Consider the following 14,529-nt stretch of genomic DNA (forward strand, 5'->3'; position numbering starts at 1 on the left):
GTTGGGGCCGTTTGAATTTTGTTCCTTCGAATCAGACCGTCTGACTTGAATGGCTGTCAGGGCTCCTCCTGGCAATGCCCGGGTGCCGCCGGTGTGTGCAGGCAAGCCTGTCCCCTGCCCCCCGGCCTGAGGCGACGCCACGTGGCTCTTGGGCCTTCCGGGGTCGGCCGTGTGCACGCCAGCCCCTTCACCCCTTCAACACTTTGCCTGCCAGTTTATTTTTTTAAAGTTTTTTGGGTCGTCCCTGGTGTAGCTCAGGGGTTACTCCGGACCCTGCCCTCAGCAGTCACCCCTGGCGGTGCTCCCTGTGTGCTCCCTCCCCGGCCCCGCCCGTTCCTTTCTCACGGGATGGCACGGCCCGTGTCGGCACCCTTGGCGCGGACGAATGGGTGCCCTTGTTTCTGTCCACGTTGGCGGGGGGCCCTTTCCTCAAGCAGCCCGTGCTGACACAGGTTGGCTTGCTCGTCTGGGAGTCAGGGACGAACTGCGGGGACCGCCTTGCCACCGGCCTTCGGGGGGCGTCGACTTGTGAAGTTTCAGCTTTGTGTCCCCGCAGGGAGGGGGTGAGCCCTGAGGGGCACCGCCGCCCAGGGACGTGCGCCCCGTTGGGCTGGGGCTGACGGCCCTCCTGTCTCTGCAGGGTTCACTTCCTTCGGGTCCCTCGGCCACGGGGGCCTCACGTCCTTCTCCTCCTCGGCCTTCGGAGGGAGTGGGACGGGCTCCTTCAAGTCCATATCGACCTCCACCAAAATAGTCAACGGCAGAAAAGTCACCACCAAGAGGTAGGTGTGCCCCGTGGGGAGGCCTTTCCCGCCGTCCCACCCCGTTTCCCTGCCGCTCTCGGCCCGTGGGTCCGTGAGTCAGAAGCAGCACGCGTGCCGGGTCTCCGTGGTGTGCCGTACAGGCCAGATGCTCCCTCCGCGGGTCTCTGCGCTCGCTCTCGAGACTGACGCCTGGCAGGCGCTGCACTGTCAGCAGCCTGGCTTCGTGCTGACGGGTGGGCGGCCAGCCCCGGGCGCGTGGGGCTTCCCCGGCCTGGTGACCGAGGTGACTCTCCCCCGCAGGATCGTGGAGAACGGTCAGGAGAGAGTCGAGGTGGAGGAGGACGGGCAGCTCAAGTCCTTGACGATCAACGGTAAGGAGCAGTTGCTGCGCTTGGATAGCAAGTAGCTGACGCACGCGCCTGGCAGCGCTAACGTAACGAGCACCGTGTCAGGATTAACAGGAACAGTTTTTTGAAGATTTCACACGAACTCGACTTTCAGTGTAACTGTCTAATCTAAAGTATTTATAAGCAGCTCGTCGGAGCCCGATTCGTCATAGACTTTTAAGTTGATTGATGGGACCACATAATAGAACTTTTTTTTTTTTGTCTTTAAAATCGTTGTAAATCTCTGTATGCACTTTGCTTTTTTATTAAACGTGATCCAAGGTGGCCGTGACTTTCTCGTACACTAACACCAGCACGGACCTGCTTTCCATCGTGTTCCCGCGTGAGCCGAGTGTCACCTGCTGTGACATTGCCAGGATGAATCGTCCACACAATAATTTCAGTTTTTCAGTATTTAGTAGTGAAAGATATTAATGCATTGTTGGTAATACATTTCTGGTTTAATATAAATTGAGGATGTTTCTAGTTGTGCATGAGTGCTGGCAATACAGTGAGTCTTGACAATTGTTTAAATATGTACTGTTCAGCCTAGGTTTAAAAAGTAAAGTTGGTCGACTGGGCCTTTGTCATTTGCTTAAAAAAAAAAAGAAAGAAAAGAAAAAAGAAAATAAATGCGAATGTGTTGGTGCATTCTTCCCGTGGGGCCGTGCGGTCTCCTGTGTCTGTGTGAGTTTGTGCCTGGGCCTCCGCTGCTGCTGGTCAGGACGCTGGACTCGCCCGCCTAGTGCTCTGCAGGGAACGGTGGGCTGTTGACTGGACGTTTCTCCCAGGGACGTTTCTCTGGAGAGGAGAATCTGCTTTGTCACTCTCTGTGATCATTTTGTAGCTGGCTCGGACGTGCGTGCCGGCGTCCGGGGGCTTCCGCTTGGGCCAGGGTCCAGGGCTGCTTCTGTGGGGCTGGGTGAGGGGTCCTGACAGCACGGCAGGGAGGGCAGCTGTCCTTGGAGATGGTGCTCGGCACCGTACCTGGTCTCGACAGAAACGGTGTTGTCGAGGGGCGACCCACCCACCCAGGGCTTTCCTGACGCCACCCGCGTGCCCTCCTGCCCCTTGGCCCGGAATCTGGGCGTGTTAAAAATCTGACAGAAGCTGCAGAAGGTGCCCTGCAGCCGGTGTAGGTGTACGTGCTGGCCGTCAGAACCCAGGGGCGGCGTCGGTGCGGCCGCCTGCACCCGGCCCTGGTGAGGGCCCTGGGTGAGGGCCCCGACTGAGGCAGGCCGGCGCACGTCCCTGCGAAGCTGACTGTGCTCCTCCTGTCCCAGCACCTCTGCCTGAGCAGAGACGGGCGTCCTGTTTTCCAGGAGAAACTCCAGAAAACAACTGGAGATTGTTGGGTCACCTTTACTCATCAGTGGGCGGGTGAGTCACTGAGACAGGGCCGGCCCCGTCGGGCAGCAGGTAGGTAATGGAACACCTGCCTTCCTCACGGACGCATCTGCTCCCCGGGACACACTCCAAGGGCAGCCTCGGTGTCTGAGAAAGTGTTGGGGTGGAGGTGCCTGGAGACCCGGTTCTGAGCCGCAGGGCCTTTGCCTGAGACAGGGCCGGTCAGGGCCCTTGCCCGAGACAGACAGGGCCTTGCAGAGTGTGAGGGCCACTCTGGGCCTCTCCAGCTCCACTCCTCGAGGCTTTTGGTCAAGAACATTAATTCAAAGCCAGCTCTCATATGTTCATCCCACTCCATGTGCCTCATAAAATTGTGTTTGGACTGCACACAGTGGTGCTCAGGCTTACTCCTCACGGCTCAGGAGACCACCCCAGATACGGGGTGCGGGGACTCAGGCCCATACGCAAAGTAAGTGCCCTCACAGCTGCGCTGTCTCGCTCCGGCCCATCTTTGTGCCTTTTATTTAAAGGTTGTTTGTTTTTTTTCCTTTTGGGTCACAGCTGGCGATGCTCAGGGGTCACTCCTGGCTCTGCACTCAGGAATTACTCCTGGCTGTTCTCAGGGGACCTTACGGGATGCTAGGGATCGAACCCGGGTTGGTTGCGTACAAGGCAAATGCCCTCCCCGCTGTGCTGTTGCTCCAGCCTCTTTGTGCCTTTTAAAAACTAATTCAGGGGCTGGAGCAATAGCACAGCGGGGAGGGCATTTGCCTTGCACGTGGCCGACCTGGGTTCGATTCCCAGCATCCCATAGGGTCCCCTGAGCACCGCCAGGGGTGATTCCTGAGTACAGAGCCAGGAGTAACCCCTGTGCATTGCCAGGTGTGACCCAAAAAGCAAAAAATAATTCTTGACGCCGAGGTACAGAGTCGATGGTAGTGCGGTGGTTTGAGGCATCCCTTGTTCCCGCGCTGGTCCCACACTGCACCTTCCTCCCACCCCACAAGCCCTTGCGTGGCCCATAGCAGAGTCACAGGAAATAGATGGCCAAGACTTTGTGATCCTCGTCCCATCTGGAGTCCGAGCCGGGCCGCTGCTTGAGCCTTCTGTTACTGTTTCCACTCACTGAGCTTGGGGCCTCCTGTGCAGACCGTCGGTCCTGTGGGGCTGGCCCTTCAGATGCCGGAGGGGGGGCGTGTGCCCGCCCCACTTTGAGAAGGCCACGGAGTTTTTAGCCTGAGGTGGTCTCACTGGCACGGTTTGGTGGTTTGGTGGCTGTTCTTTGTGCCATTTTAAAGACGTTTGATTAACGGGTTCGTGCCGGTGGCCCCAGCAGGTCCCTCCTGCCCTCTCTGGGCCTGGCTGTGGAGCTCGTGTCTCCATCCCCCCAGAGCTGCGCCTTCACGGCTGGCCCCTCCTTCCGTGCGGCATGTGTCGGGGAAACGGCGTAGTTGGTTCTGTTTGGCGTTTCTTGGCACGCGGGTGAAAGGGAGCCACACGCGTGACTGACCAGGCCCTGTTGGCCCGCCCAGAGGTTTCCAGCACAGCCTCTGTGTCCTGGGTGCCTGGTGACGCAGTCGGCGTGGCCGTGCAGGGCCTGGGGTCTGTGTCAGGCCAGAGCCCGGCTTCCGGTCTGCTGGGCAGAGTTCACTCATTTTGTTACTTAGGAGGGGGGTTGGCAGTGCGGGTCCTGTACCCAGCTAAGCCGGGAAGCAGCCGGGCCTTGGGGTAGGGGGCTGGGCTCTGGCCGACTCCCGGGGTTCCCCCGCCTGCGAGTTCCCCCGGAGATCTCTCCGGCCCGCGGAGAGACAACAGTGGAAAGCGCTCCTAATTGGGTGGGTTCTGTGAGGGTTCCGATCTGAAATAAAACTAGTGAGGATAATAAACAGGGGGCCCAAGACAACACATGCCGATCAAGGGCAACTTTATTAACAGCCATGCTGGCTTTATACCTTTCTTAGCAACATAAGTTGTCAATCATCAGGGAAGTGTCTTCTCAGACCAAATAAGGAAAGGTTCGGGGCGTACTTTGGTGGGCTTACAACATTCTCCAAGAGTAGGTTGAGAAATAGTGGGGAGGGGAAGGCAAGGGTTTATCTGGCAGGAGCATCTGGCAGGAGGAATGCACAAGGCTTTTAGTGTAGAGGAAGGCACTCTACTTTACGGGCTTTTTGGGGTCTCTTAGTTAACTGCCCTGGGCTACTTTTACCTCTTGAGTTTGGCTATTTCCTTTGTCACAAGGGCACCTGTGCCTCAGGTCATGCAAAGCTGGTAATGGAATTTTCCGGTTTGTCCAGGGTAAAGGTTTCGGGGTCCTCCTTTGTTCAGGGTCCTGAGCAGTCCCCAACACCCCCCAGCTGTGCGGCCCCTCCCGGGGTCAGGCGCGAGGGCTGACTGGGCCGGTGTGCCGGCTCCTCCCTTGGCCGTGCTGGGTGCACTGTCCCTGCAGCTCAGCCTTGCCTCTGTCTGTCTGTGAAGTGTTTTTCCTTTCTGAGTCACACCTGGCGATGCACAGGGCTTACACCTGACTCTGCACTCGGGTGCTCGGGGGACCATATGGGAGGCAGGGAATCGAACCTGGGTCAGCCGCGTGCCAGGCAGATGGCCTCCCCGCTGTGCTGTCGCTCCGCCCATCGGTGAGGTTTCTTCGCTGTCTGACCCGGAGCAGAGCTTGGCGCTGGCCTCGGCCAGCTTGGACTTTGCATTCGATCCCCGGCACCGCCAGAGACGCCGCGTGTCAGCCTGGGAAACGCTGCCGAGTGTTCTGAGTTGGCCCTTTCTGTCCAGAGGGTTAGTTTGTCTCTTAAAATAGACCTGGGGCTGCGTGCGCCCTCCCCGCCCCTCCCCGGGCAGGTGCCGTGTCCCCGATGCACACAGGCTCTCGGGCATCCATGGGGACGTTCCGCAGGAGGCCCGGGCCGGCCCTCGCACCCTTGCGGTGGCCCACTCCCGGCTTCCCGAGGTGCCGGCGGCTGCTGTGGGCTGGCTCCCGGCCGGAGCCTCTGCGCTGGTCACGAGGAGAGTGACCATTTCCTGGCCCTACCCCACACCCCGCGTGTCTCACCGTGGGCGTCCGCGTGCGACACGGAAGGGGCCACGCGTGGGCTATCCCCCTAGAGGGCAGGCCCTGCCCACGGCCTGGCCGGCTGCCTGGGCCCATGTCCTGCTCCCGGCTGCCCCGTGCCTGGTCTCCAGGACGCGGAGGGTGTTTGCACAGTGCCGCCTGCGGGCACACTCGGCCCCGCGCCCTCCCCGGCTGCCCCCTGCAGAGTGCCGGGACTGTTTGGCGCTGAGTCCCGTCTCTGTCACCAAGGCGCCCGGCGCTGTGTGGGGCCGCCACCGTCACCTGTCCCCCTCCACTCCTGGAAGTGTCCCCTGTGTGACCGCTGTGGCGGGGCCCCCCAGGGAAGCCTTCCGGGGGCCGGTGGCGGGTGTGGCGCCAGGTTAGGTGCAGACCTGCCGCCTGAGCGTCTCCCTGGCCCTTCTTTTGAAAGGATGTTCTTCCCCGTGGGGCCACCCGTGACTGTGGCCATGAGACAGACGCCTCCCCTCCCACACAGCACTGGCTCGCTCTCCAGTGCTCCGGCACATTGGCGGGAGGGCGTGGGGGCCGTTCTCCTGGTGGCTCAGCGTCACTCCCGGGAGTGCTGGCCAGGAGCAAGGCGGCGCTTGCACTGCTGGACTGTCTCCGCCTGCTCTGCCCGTCGCCCCCGCCTGTCCTCGGTCACCAGTGGCCTGGGCCTCCCCGGTCGGCAGGGCCGGGGCTGGATGCTCCCTCAGGAGCCGTGGCCTCAGCGTCCCTCCCTGCCTCTCGCTTTGCTGGCCTCCCACGTAGCCGCTCTGCAGAGACTGCCAGGTGGCGCTTTATTTAGTTTTAACCCGAGTGTCCTTTGCTGTTTGGGTCACACCGGCGATGCTCAGGGTGACTCCTGGCTCGGCACTTAGGAATTACTCCTGGTGGTGCTCGGACCCTCTGGGATGCCGGGAATCGAAGCTGGGTCGGCCGCGTGAAAGGCAAAGGCCCTGCCCGCTGTGCTACCGCTCCAGCCCCACCAAGGGGCGCTGCAGTTTCGTGGAAACAGTTTTCCAAGACTCAGTGAATGATGTTTCCTCTTTCTGTTGACTGATCCTGTAAAATGTTTGCAGTTTTTGCTTGTTTTTTTGTGGGCTCAGGGTCTGGGAGTCGAACCCTGGTTGGCTGTGTTGTTGGCGGCCTCCCTGCTGCATGGCGCAGGTCACGCCGGGCCCTGGGTGTGTGCAGTCGTGTCATGTGGCGTGGCGTGGCAGCTCCTTCAGGTCCTGTTTCCAGCCCTGCAGTGTGTGTTCTGGGGCGTGGGGTGCTCTGGCTCTGCTCAGGGGTCCCTCAGAAGTGCGCCTTCGCCTTCGTCATTCTTTTCTGGTTCCTACCAGTGTAAATTACTGAAGCTACTTTGGAACCCGACTTTCCAAAAATTCACATTTTTTATTGTATTTTTCAATTTTCCATCTTGTTTTTTTTTCAAATTTCCAATTTTTTTTTTCTTTTTGGGTCACACCTGGCGATGCTCAGGGGTCACTTCTGGCTCTGCACTCAGGAATTACCCCTGGCAGTGCTCAGGGGACCATATGGGATGCTGGCGGTTGAACCCGGGTCGGCCGCGTGCAAGGCAAACGCCCTCCCCGCTGTGCTATTGCTCCTGCTCCTCACATTTCCAAGTTTTTTAATTTTGTATTTTTCTTTAAAAAGTGCCCTCTCCCCTCCACCGTCTGTCTTGTTTCTTTCAACTTAGGCTTCTTCCCTTACAGACCACCTGGTGCTTCGATGCCAGTGAACTCCTGCGTGGGGCCACACCCACGATGCTCAGGGGCCTCTCCTGGCTCCGCACTCGGGACTTACCGAACCCGGGCTGGCTGAGTGCAGGGCAGGCGCCCTCCCTGCTGTCCTGTCGCTCTGGCCCCAGGTCTGTCTGTTGGTCCTGTTCCTGTAGGGGTCATGCATGACTCGGGACCCCGTCAGCCCCCTCCTCCACCTTAGCCGCTGCCCCGCCCTGGCCTGGCCCCAGCCCCTCAGGCGGCCCGTGGCCCAGCGAAGGCCAGTTCCGTGTTCCGTGTTCCCCGACCGTGTTTCCGTCCGCCCCGCGTGTGACACTGTCGGTGCCGGCTTTGCCCCGCGGAGCAGGGCCTGCCGACTGTCCCCGCCCGGGCCCGTCCCGCTGTGTCTGTGCTTGGACACTCGGGCTGGTTCCCGATTCTGGCTGCCGTGGATGGTGCTACAGGGACACGGGGTGCAAACACCAAGTCTGCGTTTTGATTGGGGCCCTGGGGTGCGTCCCGGGAGGAGGGGCAGTCCCAGATTCCTCAGGAGCGTCCGTTCCCTCCCGGAAGGCTACCTGGTGGCAGCCCGCCAATGTGAGTGGGGACCTTCCTCCCCACCTTCGGCTGTGTGCCGGTCCCTGTGTGGGGTGGTGCCTCCCCGTGTTGCTGTGATCTGCACCTCCCTGGTGGTTAGGGACACGCATGTTCTCATGTGCTCTCGGCCCTTGCGTTTCCCTGAGGGAGTGTCCGGCACCTCTTCTCCCCATTTTTTAGGGTATCTTGTATCTTTCACATTTCCGTTGGTGTTCGGAAGTTGGCCCTTAGAGGGGCGACGTGCAGCAGGGGTTGCTCAGAGGTGCGACTGTTTGTAGCTGGCTCAGGGCTCTCTGCTCCCGGTGCCCAGCAGCCGTGGCCCACACCCAGCGGACCGTCCACACCACACCTGGCTCTTGCCCACCCTTCTGCTCTGGCTTGAGTGCGCAGTCCTGGCTTTGGCGGCTGCCTTCCCTGTGCACCCGGCCGTCCTGAGTGTGGGGCTGGGGCATTCCTTGGCGCATGGACAGCTCGGCCCGAAACAGGCTTATTTCAAGTGTCCGGACGCGCAGCAGCGTTCGAAAGTCATCTGGAGAGGGTCTGGAGTGATAGCACAGCGGGGAGGGCGTTTGCCTTGCACGTGGCCGACCCGGGTTCAAATCCCAGCATCCCATATGATCCCCTGGGTACAACCAGGGGTAATTCCTGAGTGCAGAGCTAGGAGTAACCCCTGTGCATCGCCAGGTGTGACCCAAAAAGCAAAAAAAAAAAAAAAAAAAAAAAAGAAAGCCATCTGGAGAACTTGGAGAAGCGGCTCGAGTCCCTTCCCTGGTGTTGTGCTGGGTTCAATGACGTGGTGTGACTGTGAGGCCCAAACGGGAGGGTGAGGAGTGGCCCCCGGGTCCCACGCCCCGTCCTCTCTCCCGCCTCCCCAGACAGTGCCCGCCCTGGGCCCTCGGCCCCTGCGCCAGTGCCCCCCCACGCCCACCAGCTGCCCCAGGACCCCACGTGCACAGGCCAGGCAGGGGCGAGGCAGCAGGGCGGGCTCCGGGGCTCCTCCCTGGCCGGCCCGGCTCCTGCGCCCCACCACCTCGTTACGTCAGGGCTGCTGGGCGGGTGAGTCAGTCTGGGAGACGCCCCGGGCTTCGCTTCCCGCCCGCCCCAGCCTCCTTGTGCCGCCTGCTTGCCCACGCACCCCCGGCCCCTGGGCTCCCCGCCCCGCTCCCTGAGTGCAGGTCAGCGGGGTCCCTCGAGAACAGCCCGAGCGAAGCAGGCGAGACACTGGGCCTTCTGTCCTGCCACACGCCCTGGGGGCCTGCGGAACCTCAGGTTGCATCCGTGGTTTCACGATCTGAGTGCGACCAAAGGAGAAAGGAGGGAAAAGGCCGCGCGGACGAGGCTTCCCGGGTGCTGCGTGTTTAGAGGAAGTGATTAGGTTGTTTTTTAAAAAATTTTTTTCTAATTGAATCACAGGAAAATTGCACAGTTACGAGGTTGCTCATGGTCGGGATTCAGCCCGTGATGAGCTTTTGTCTGAAGTATCAGCCAGGCTCCCGTCACCTCCATTTGGGGAGCTCTGGAGCACTGGACGTCACAGGGCCGGGAAGAGCTGCCGGAACATTCTTCTCATAGCTTCCTCCTGAGTGCTGGGCCTGGCGGCCGCGCTGTCTCTGGCTCTGACCTAACCTGCTGCCAGGCTGTTTGCTGGGGCACTAGCGTCTCTGGCCACAGCAGCTTGTGTTTGTTTTTGTTTTGGGGACACACCCAGCGGTGCTCAGGAGTCACTCCCGTGGGCTTGGAGAACCGTAGGGGATGCCAGGGATCGAACCCGGGTCAGCTGCGTGCGAGGCAGATGCCCTACCCGCTGCATCCCCTGGAACAGAGGTGGACTGTCAGGGTGGACGCTGGCCACATCAGAGCACAGGAGCGAGCGAGCGGGCAGCCGCCTGTGGCTGTCGACCTTCCCTCGTGGGCCGCGCTCGGGTCTGACTTAGCCGCGCGCCTTGGGGCTGGGGTTTGCCACGTCTCCCGCCGGCGAGCTCTTACCTGGAGGGTCGTGTACGAGCGAGGGTGTACGGGTACAGAAAGGCGGCACGCGGGCCACACGCTTGCTGGTAAGAGTCAGATTTGTTTCAAAGCACATTTTAAGAAGCTGTGCAGGCGCGTGGGTGAAGGAGCCTGTCCAGAGAGAAGCGGGCGAGTCACGAGGGGGTAGACAGAGGACAGCGTGCGGCCGGGACCAGCGCCCAGGCCAGGAGGCGGGAGGGCCTGGCAGCCCACTCGGGCCTGGCGGCTGCGCACCTGTTGGGATGTCGAGTGGGTGGGTGGGTCCTGTGGCCTTTGACCTCGTCTGTGTCCTCGGAACCAGAGCAGGGACCGGGCCACGTGGTCCTGCCGTGCCGCCCGCTGGGCAGTGCTGGTCAGGAGGGTGTGTCCTGCCTCTGTTGCAGCCCGGCCGCCCTTGTCCTTGGCCCTGACACATCGTGGGGGGCTGCGGCCGGCGGTCCTGAAGGTGGGTGTGTGCCCACTGCCCTCGGGACGGCGGAGGGGCTGGACCCGCATCCATCCCTGCAACCTTTCCTGAGTGTCCGTGGGGACCCCTACTTCACCGGGGCAGGTGCGGGGCCGCCCTTCCGCCCGCCCGCATGGCCTCCCAGACCGCTGGCCACAGGCCGGGTCCACAGCGGAGGCTCCCGGGGCTGGGCCTGGGCGGGACAGGGTGGGCGTCTGGGAAACACCCGACTGGCCGCTCCGGTGCTTCCTGGAGGGGGCGGGGGGAGGAGGCCACACCCGTCAGCCTGGCCTCCTCCTGCACCAGCCGGTGCCCGCAGCCGCCCTCTGTCCCCTGTGCGCCCTCGCCCTGTTTCCCCTGGAGGCTCCCCCCCTCCCCCGTGTCCCCTCGCGCCTGACCGCTGAGTCCAGCCCTGAGCAGCACAGCGGCCGCCCGGGACAGCCCCGGGGCCAGGGTGCCAGGCCGGGGGGTGGTCCGAGGGCCGTCTCGGTCAGCACCTGTGCCCGGGGCCCTGCCTGTCCTCACTGTCCCGTCTGCTTGCAGGTGTGGTGGACCAGGAGGCCCTGGCTGAGGAGTGCCGGCGACGAGGCCAGAACATGCTTCCCGGCCCCGCTCGGACGCAGAAGCCCAGGGCCGGGCAGCTGCCCGCCTGGGAGGACCACGAGGAGCCAGGCCGACCCCGTGCACCCGGTGCCTGGGACCCCTTGGTGCTCCCAGCAGGTGCGCACAGGGAAACTGAGGCACAGCCCACCCAAGGGGAGGCCTCCCGCAGCCAGAAGCCCACCGTGCCCTCGGCTGGCGCACGCAGGGAAACTGAGGCAGAGCCCACCCAAGGGGAGGCCTCCCGCGGCCGGAAGCCCACCGTGCCCTCGGCTGGCGCACGCAGGGAAACTGAGGCAAAGCCCACCCTTGGTGAGACTCTCCGCACAATCTCCCACAGGCAGAAGCCCACCGCCCCCTTAGCTAGTGCGTGCAGGGAAACTGAGGCAAAGCCCCCCCGAGAGGCGGGCCAACAGCGGCACAAGGTGGGGTTCCTGCCCTGCTGTGTGCTCATCTGAGCGGGGCGGGGGGCTCCGTGCCATTAAACGGGCTTCCCGTGTCTCCGAGTGTCTGTCCGGGCTGAGCTCAGGCGGCCTCCTCGGCCGTGTCCCGTGCCGGGGCGGGGGGAGAGCAGCGCTGGGCCGAGTGCGGGTGGCCGGCTGGCCCGCCCAAAGGCCCTGTGGCCCGCGTGCGGGCAGCTCGGCCCGAGTCCCACCACCCCTGATCTCGCCCGTCGTCTGTGACCGTCTGCCGGCCTGGCGCTCCCGAGGGTGCTCGGGAACGGAGAGGCCGTGAGGGTGGCCAGTGTGAGACCCCCGGGCAGTCCTGCCCTGCAGACACGCCCGGCTGAGGGCCCTGACCCCCGAAACCCCTGACCCTGAGCCCCCAACCCTGAGCCCCGAATCCCGACCCCCGAGCCTCTCGACCCCGACCCCCTGACCCCCAACCCCCAAGGAACCCTGACCCTTGACCCCTAGCACTTCTGACCACTTCCCCTGGCCCCCAGAGCCCCTACCCGACCCCTAAGCAACCCCGAGCCCCCGAACCCTGAGCCCCTGACCAACCCCCGAAACCCCTGAGCCCAACGCCTGGCCCTTGACCCCTGAGTCCCGACCCCCAGCGCCCCCACCTCAAGATGGCGCCTCCCGCTGGTGGCAGCAGAGTGACCTGGCAGGGTCTGGAACCCGAGCCGAGCACTGGCCCCGGCCTCGCTGCAGGCCCAGCTGGCTGAGGGTCGCGCTGCCCCGGTCTGTGACGGCGACTCAGGCGTGTGGGTCTTGGGGGCGTGGGGGTCACGGTGGGGCACGGCTGCCGCGGCCGGCACTGAGCGAGGCCGGCTGTCCGCTGTCTGCTGAGCACGGTTCACCCCGTGGGCCTCTGAGGCCTGCCCTTCATTCATTCATTCACTCATTCATTCATTCATTCATTCACTCACTCACTGCCTGCCACTCGGCACGGGAGCTGCACTGCTGGGGGCCCAGGGCCCCTTGGCCTGCCCCCTCCGCCCCCCGCAGCCCACCCTGAACCCGTTACAGTGAAGCCGCAGTACTGCCCCCGTCTGCCCCGTGTGGGCCCCGGAGGGTGCTCGTTCTCTCCCCTCCTGCTCTGCTTTCCCCCGGGCCCTGGCCTCACTGCCCGGGCGTCTCATGACCATATGCCTGACGGCCCCACAGAGGTGGGGACTCGGCCTGTCAGGCTCCTCCCAGGAGTCCTGGCCTGTGTGTGTGAGCGTGTGAGCGTGTACACGGGGGCATGCCTGCAGAGACCCTGGCCCGTGTGGGGACCCTTGCTCATACGTGTGCGTGTGTGGAGGCGTGCAGGGCCTGGTCTCAGGGACGGGTTCCGGTCAGTGTGCGGCCACTGCAGGGGTGAGGGGCGTGCAGAGGTCACTTCCTGTCCCGGCAGAAGCTCCTTGCCCAGACTCGCCGCGTGTACCCAGGTGCCCCCGGGGGGGGGGCTGACAGTGACCCCCGTGTCTCCCCCACTCCTGGGGGAGTCCGGCACCCCGCGGTGCCCCCCGGGGGGGCTGACAGTGACCCCGAGTGTCTCCGTAGGGTTCAAAGAAGGCAGCAAGAGGAAGAAGCCGAAGCTGAAGGATGAGTCCAAGAAGAAGAAGCCGACCAAGGGGGCTCACTAGCCCGGCACGCCCGCGCCCTGCGCCCGGCCCCGGCCCTGCAGGCGTGTGGTCGCCGGGCGCCTGGGCAGGGCCACCCCAACTGCCGTCCCTCCCGCACTAAACCCCGTGGCCTCCTCTCCAGCCTCCGGCCTTCTGTCCCGGGCGTGGGGCCGCGAGAGGGGCGGGCGGGTGACGGGGTCGCTCCTCGGGTCTGTGCCCGCCCGGTGCAGTCGGGGCCGCCCGTGCCGTGGGGTGGGGCCCGGCACCGCCCTTGGACTCGGCTGCCCTGGGCCGGCCCCCAGCTTCCTGGGATCCCTTGCATGATGTCTTGCTTTGTCCCCCTGCAGGAGCCCTGCCCACGCCCGCTGCCCCTGCGGGGACCCCTCCCGCTGTCCGGAGGGGGCGGGGTCCGAGTGCCGGGGCCCCACGTGCCTCAGTGGAGCCCTGCGAATAAAAGCGGCTTCACCAGTGTCTGCCCGGCTCTCATGCGGGTCTGGGGGCACGGGGGCCTCCTGGGGCTGCTGCCCGCTGTGTCCAGGCGCCGGGGAGGGGGCACCGACTGAGCCCAGACCGCCCAGCCCCTTCGCAGTGCCCCTGGCCCCGTGGGTGGGGTCCGAGCTCCTGCTCCCCGCGCCCGCCGCTCCCCGGTGTGGTGCCAGCCTGGGCGCTGGTGCCCCGTAGCCTTGGACAGTGTTTGCAGGAGCCCAGTGTGTGGCCACTGGGCACAGATGGGCCCACTGCCCTCCCGGGGCGTCTGCCCGCCCTCCTGCTGGGGGCCCTGAGCTGTGACCGGGGAGCCGAGCCCGCCCCCGCCCTGTGGGCTGGACCCACGAACCCGCTGCCCGGCGCAGAACCACCTGGTGGCCCCGCCCTCCCTGCCTGCCAACCTGCGCCCTTTCCCCCGTGACCTTCCTAGGTGCGGCCGGCCCATGTGTGACCTTCCCACGTGCGTGACCTTCCCCATGTGGCCTTCCCGTGCCACCTTCCTCCAGAGCCCTCCGGGTGGACGGTCCCCTCCCCTCTGCCCCCCCTTTGGCCCCTGATTCCCAGCTCCGGGTGGGGCCCTCGCCGTGCCGTCCCGGGGCCGGGTGTGAGCAGGGGGCGCCGAGTCCAGAGTCCAGCACCTTCACGGCCCACAGGCCTGTCCGGGGCTCTTGGGCTCCGGGTCATGTGGGCAGTGCAGCGTGTGGGTTTGTCCGGCCACGGGACGTTGTCCACCGCTCCCAGGTCCAGCCCGGCTCTGCCCAGCCCTGCGGCTCTTCCCGGAGGCAGCCGGGTGCAATGTCGCGCCTGGCCACAGGGGGGCGCCTCCACAAAAGAAAAGGAGCCCGGCAGACCGCGCAGGGTGGCGGCAAGGCCCACCCTCAGCATGGCCACGCGGGTGATGCGCCCACAGGCCGGCTGAGCCCGGGCGGGTGCCCCCTGGGGGAGTGGGCGGGAAGGCGGCTTGTCTCCTGCCGGCCACTTCTCGGGAGGGGCTGGGCGGCGAGAGCGGGCACCTCCGGGCACCTCTGGGCACCTCCGGGCAGTCCTGGT

The 14,529-nt window shown here is 64.2% G+C and overlaps 1 protein-coding gene across 1 annotated transcript in view; it reads left to right on the top strand.

Moving 5' to 3' along the window:
• The window catches only part of DNAJB6 (DnaJ heat shock protein family (Hsp40) member B6), a 35,586-nt gene extending 22,122 nt beyond the window's left edge, over positions 1 to 13,464 (top strand). Inside the window, exons 7-10 of the mRNA XM_055146439.1 lie at positions 641 to 782; positions 1,065 to 1,135; positions 10,881 to 11,057; positions 12,932 to 13,464. Of these exons, the coding sequence (XP_055002414.1) occupies positions 641 to 782; positions 1,065 to 1,135; positions 10,881 to 11,057; positions 12,932 to 13,014 (473 nt within the window). The 3' untranslated portion in view covers positions 13,015 to 13,464. The remainder of the gene's footprint in view (positions 1 to 640; positions 783 to 1,064; positions 1,136 to 10,880; positions 11,058 to 12,931) is intronic.
• The last annotated feature ends 1,065 nt before the right edge of the window (positions 13,465 to 14,529 follow it).

The sequence above is a fragment of the Sorex araneus genome, chromosome 1 (genome assembly GCF_027595985.1).
Source record: "Sorex araneus isolate mSorAra2 chromosome 1, mSorAra2.pri, whole genome shotgun sequence".
Taxonomy (NCBI): domain Eukaryota; kingdom Metazoa; phylum Chordata; class Mammalia; order Eulipotyphla; family Soricidae; genus Sorex; species Sorex araneus.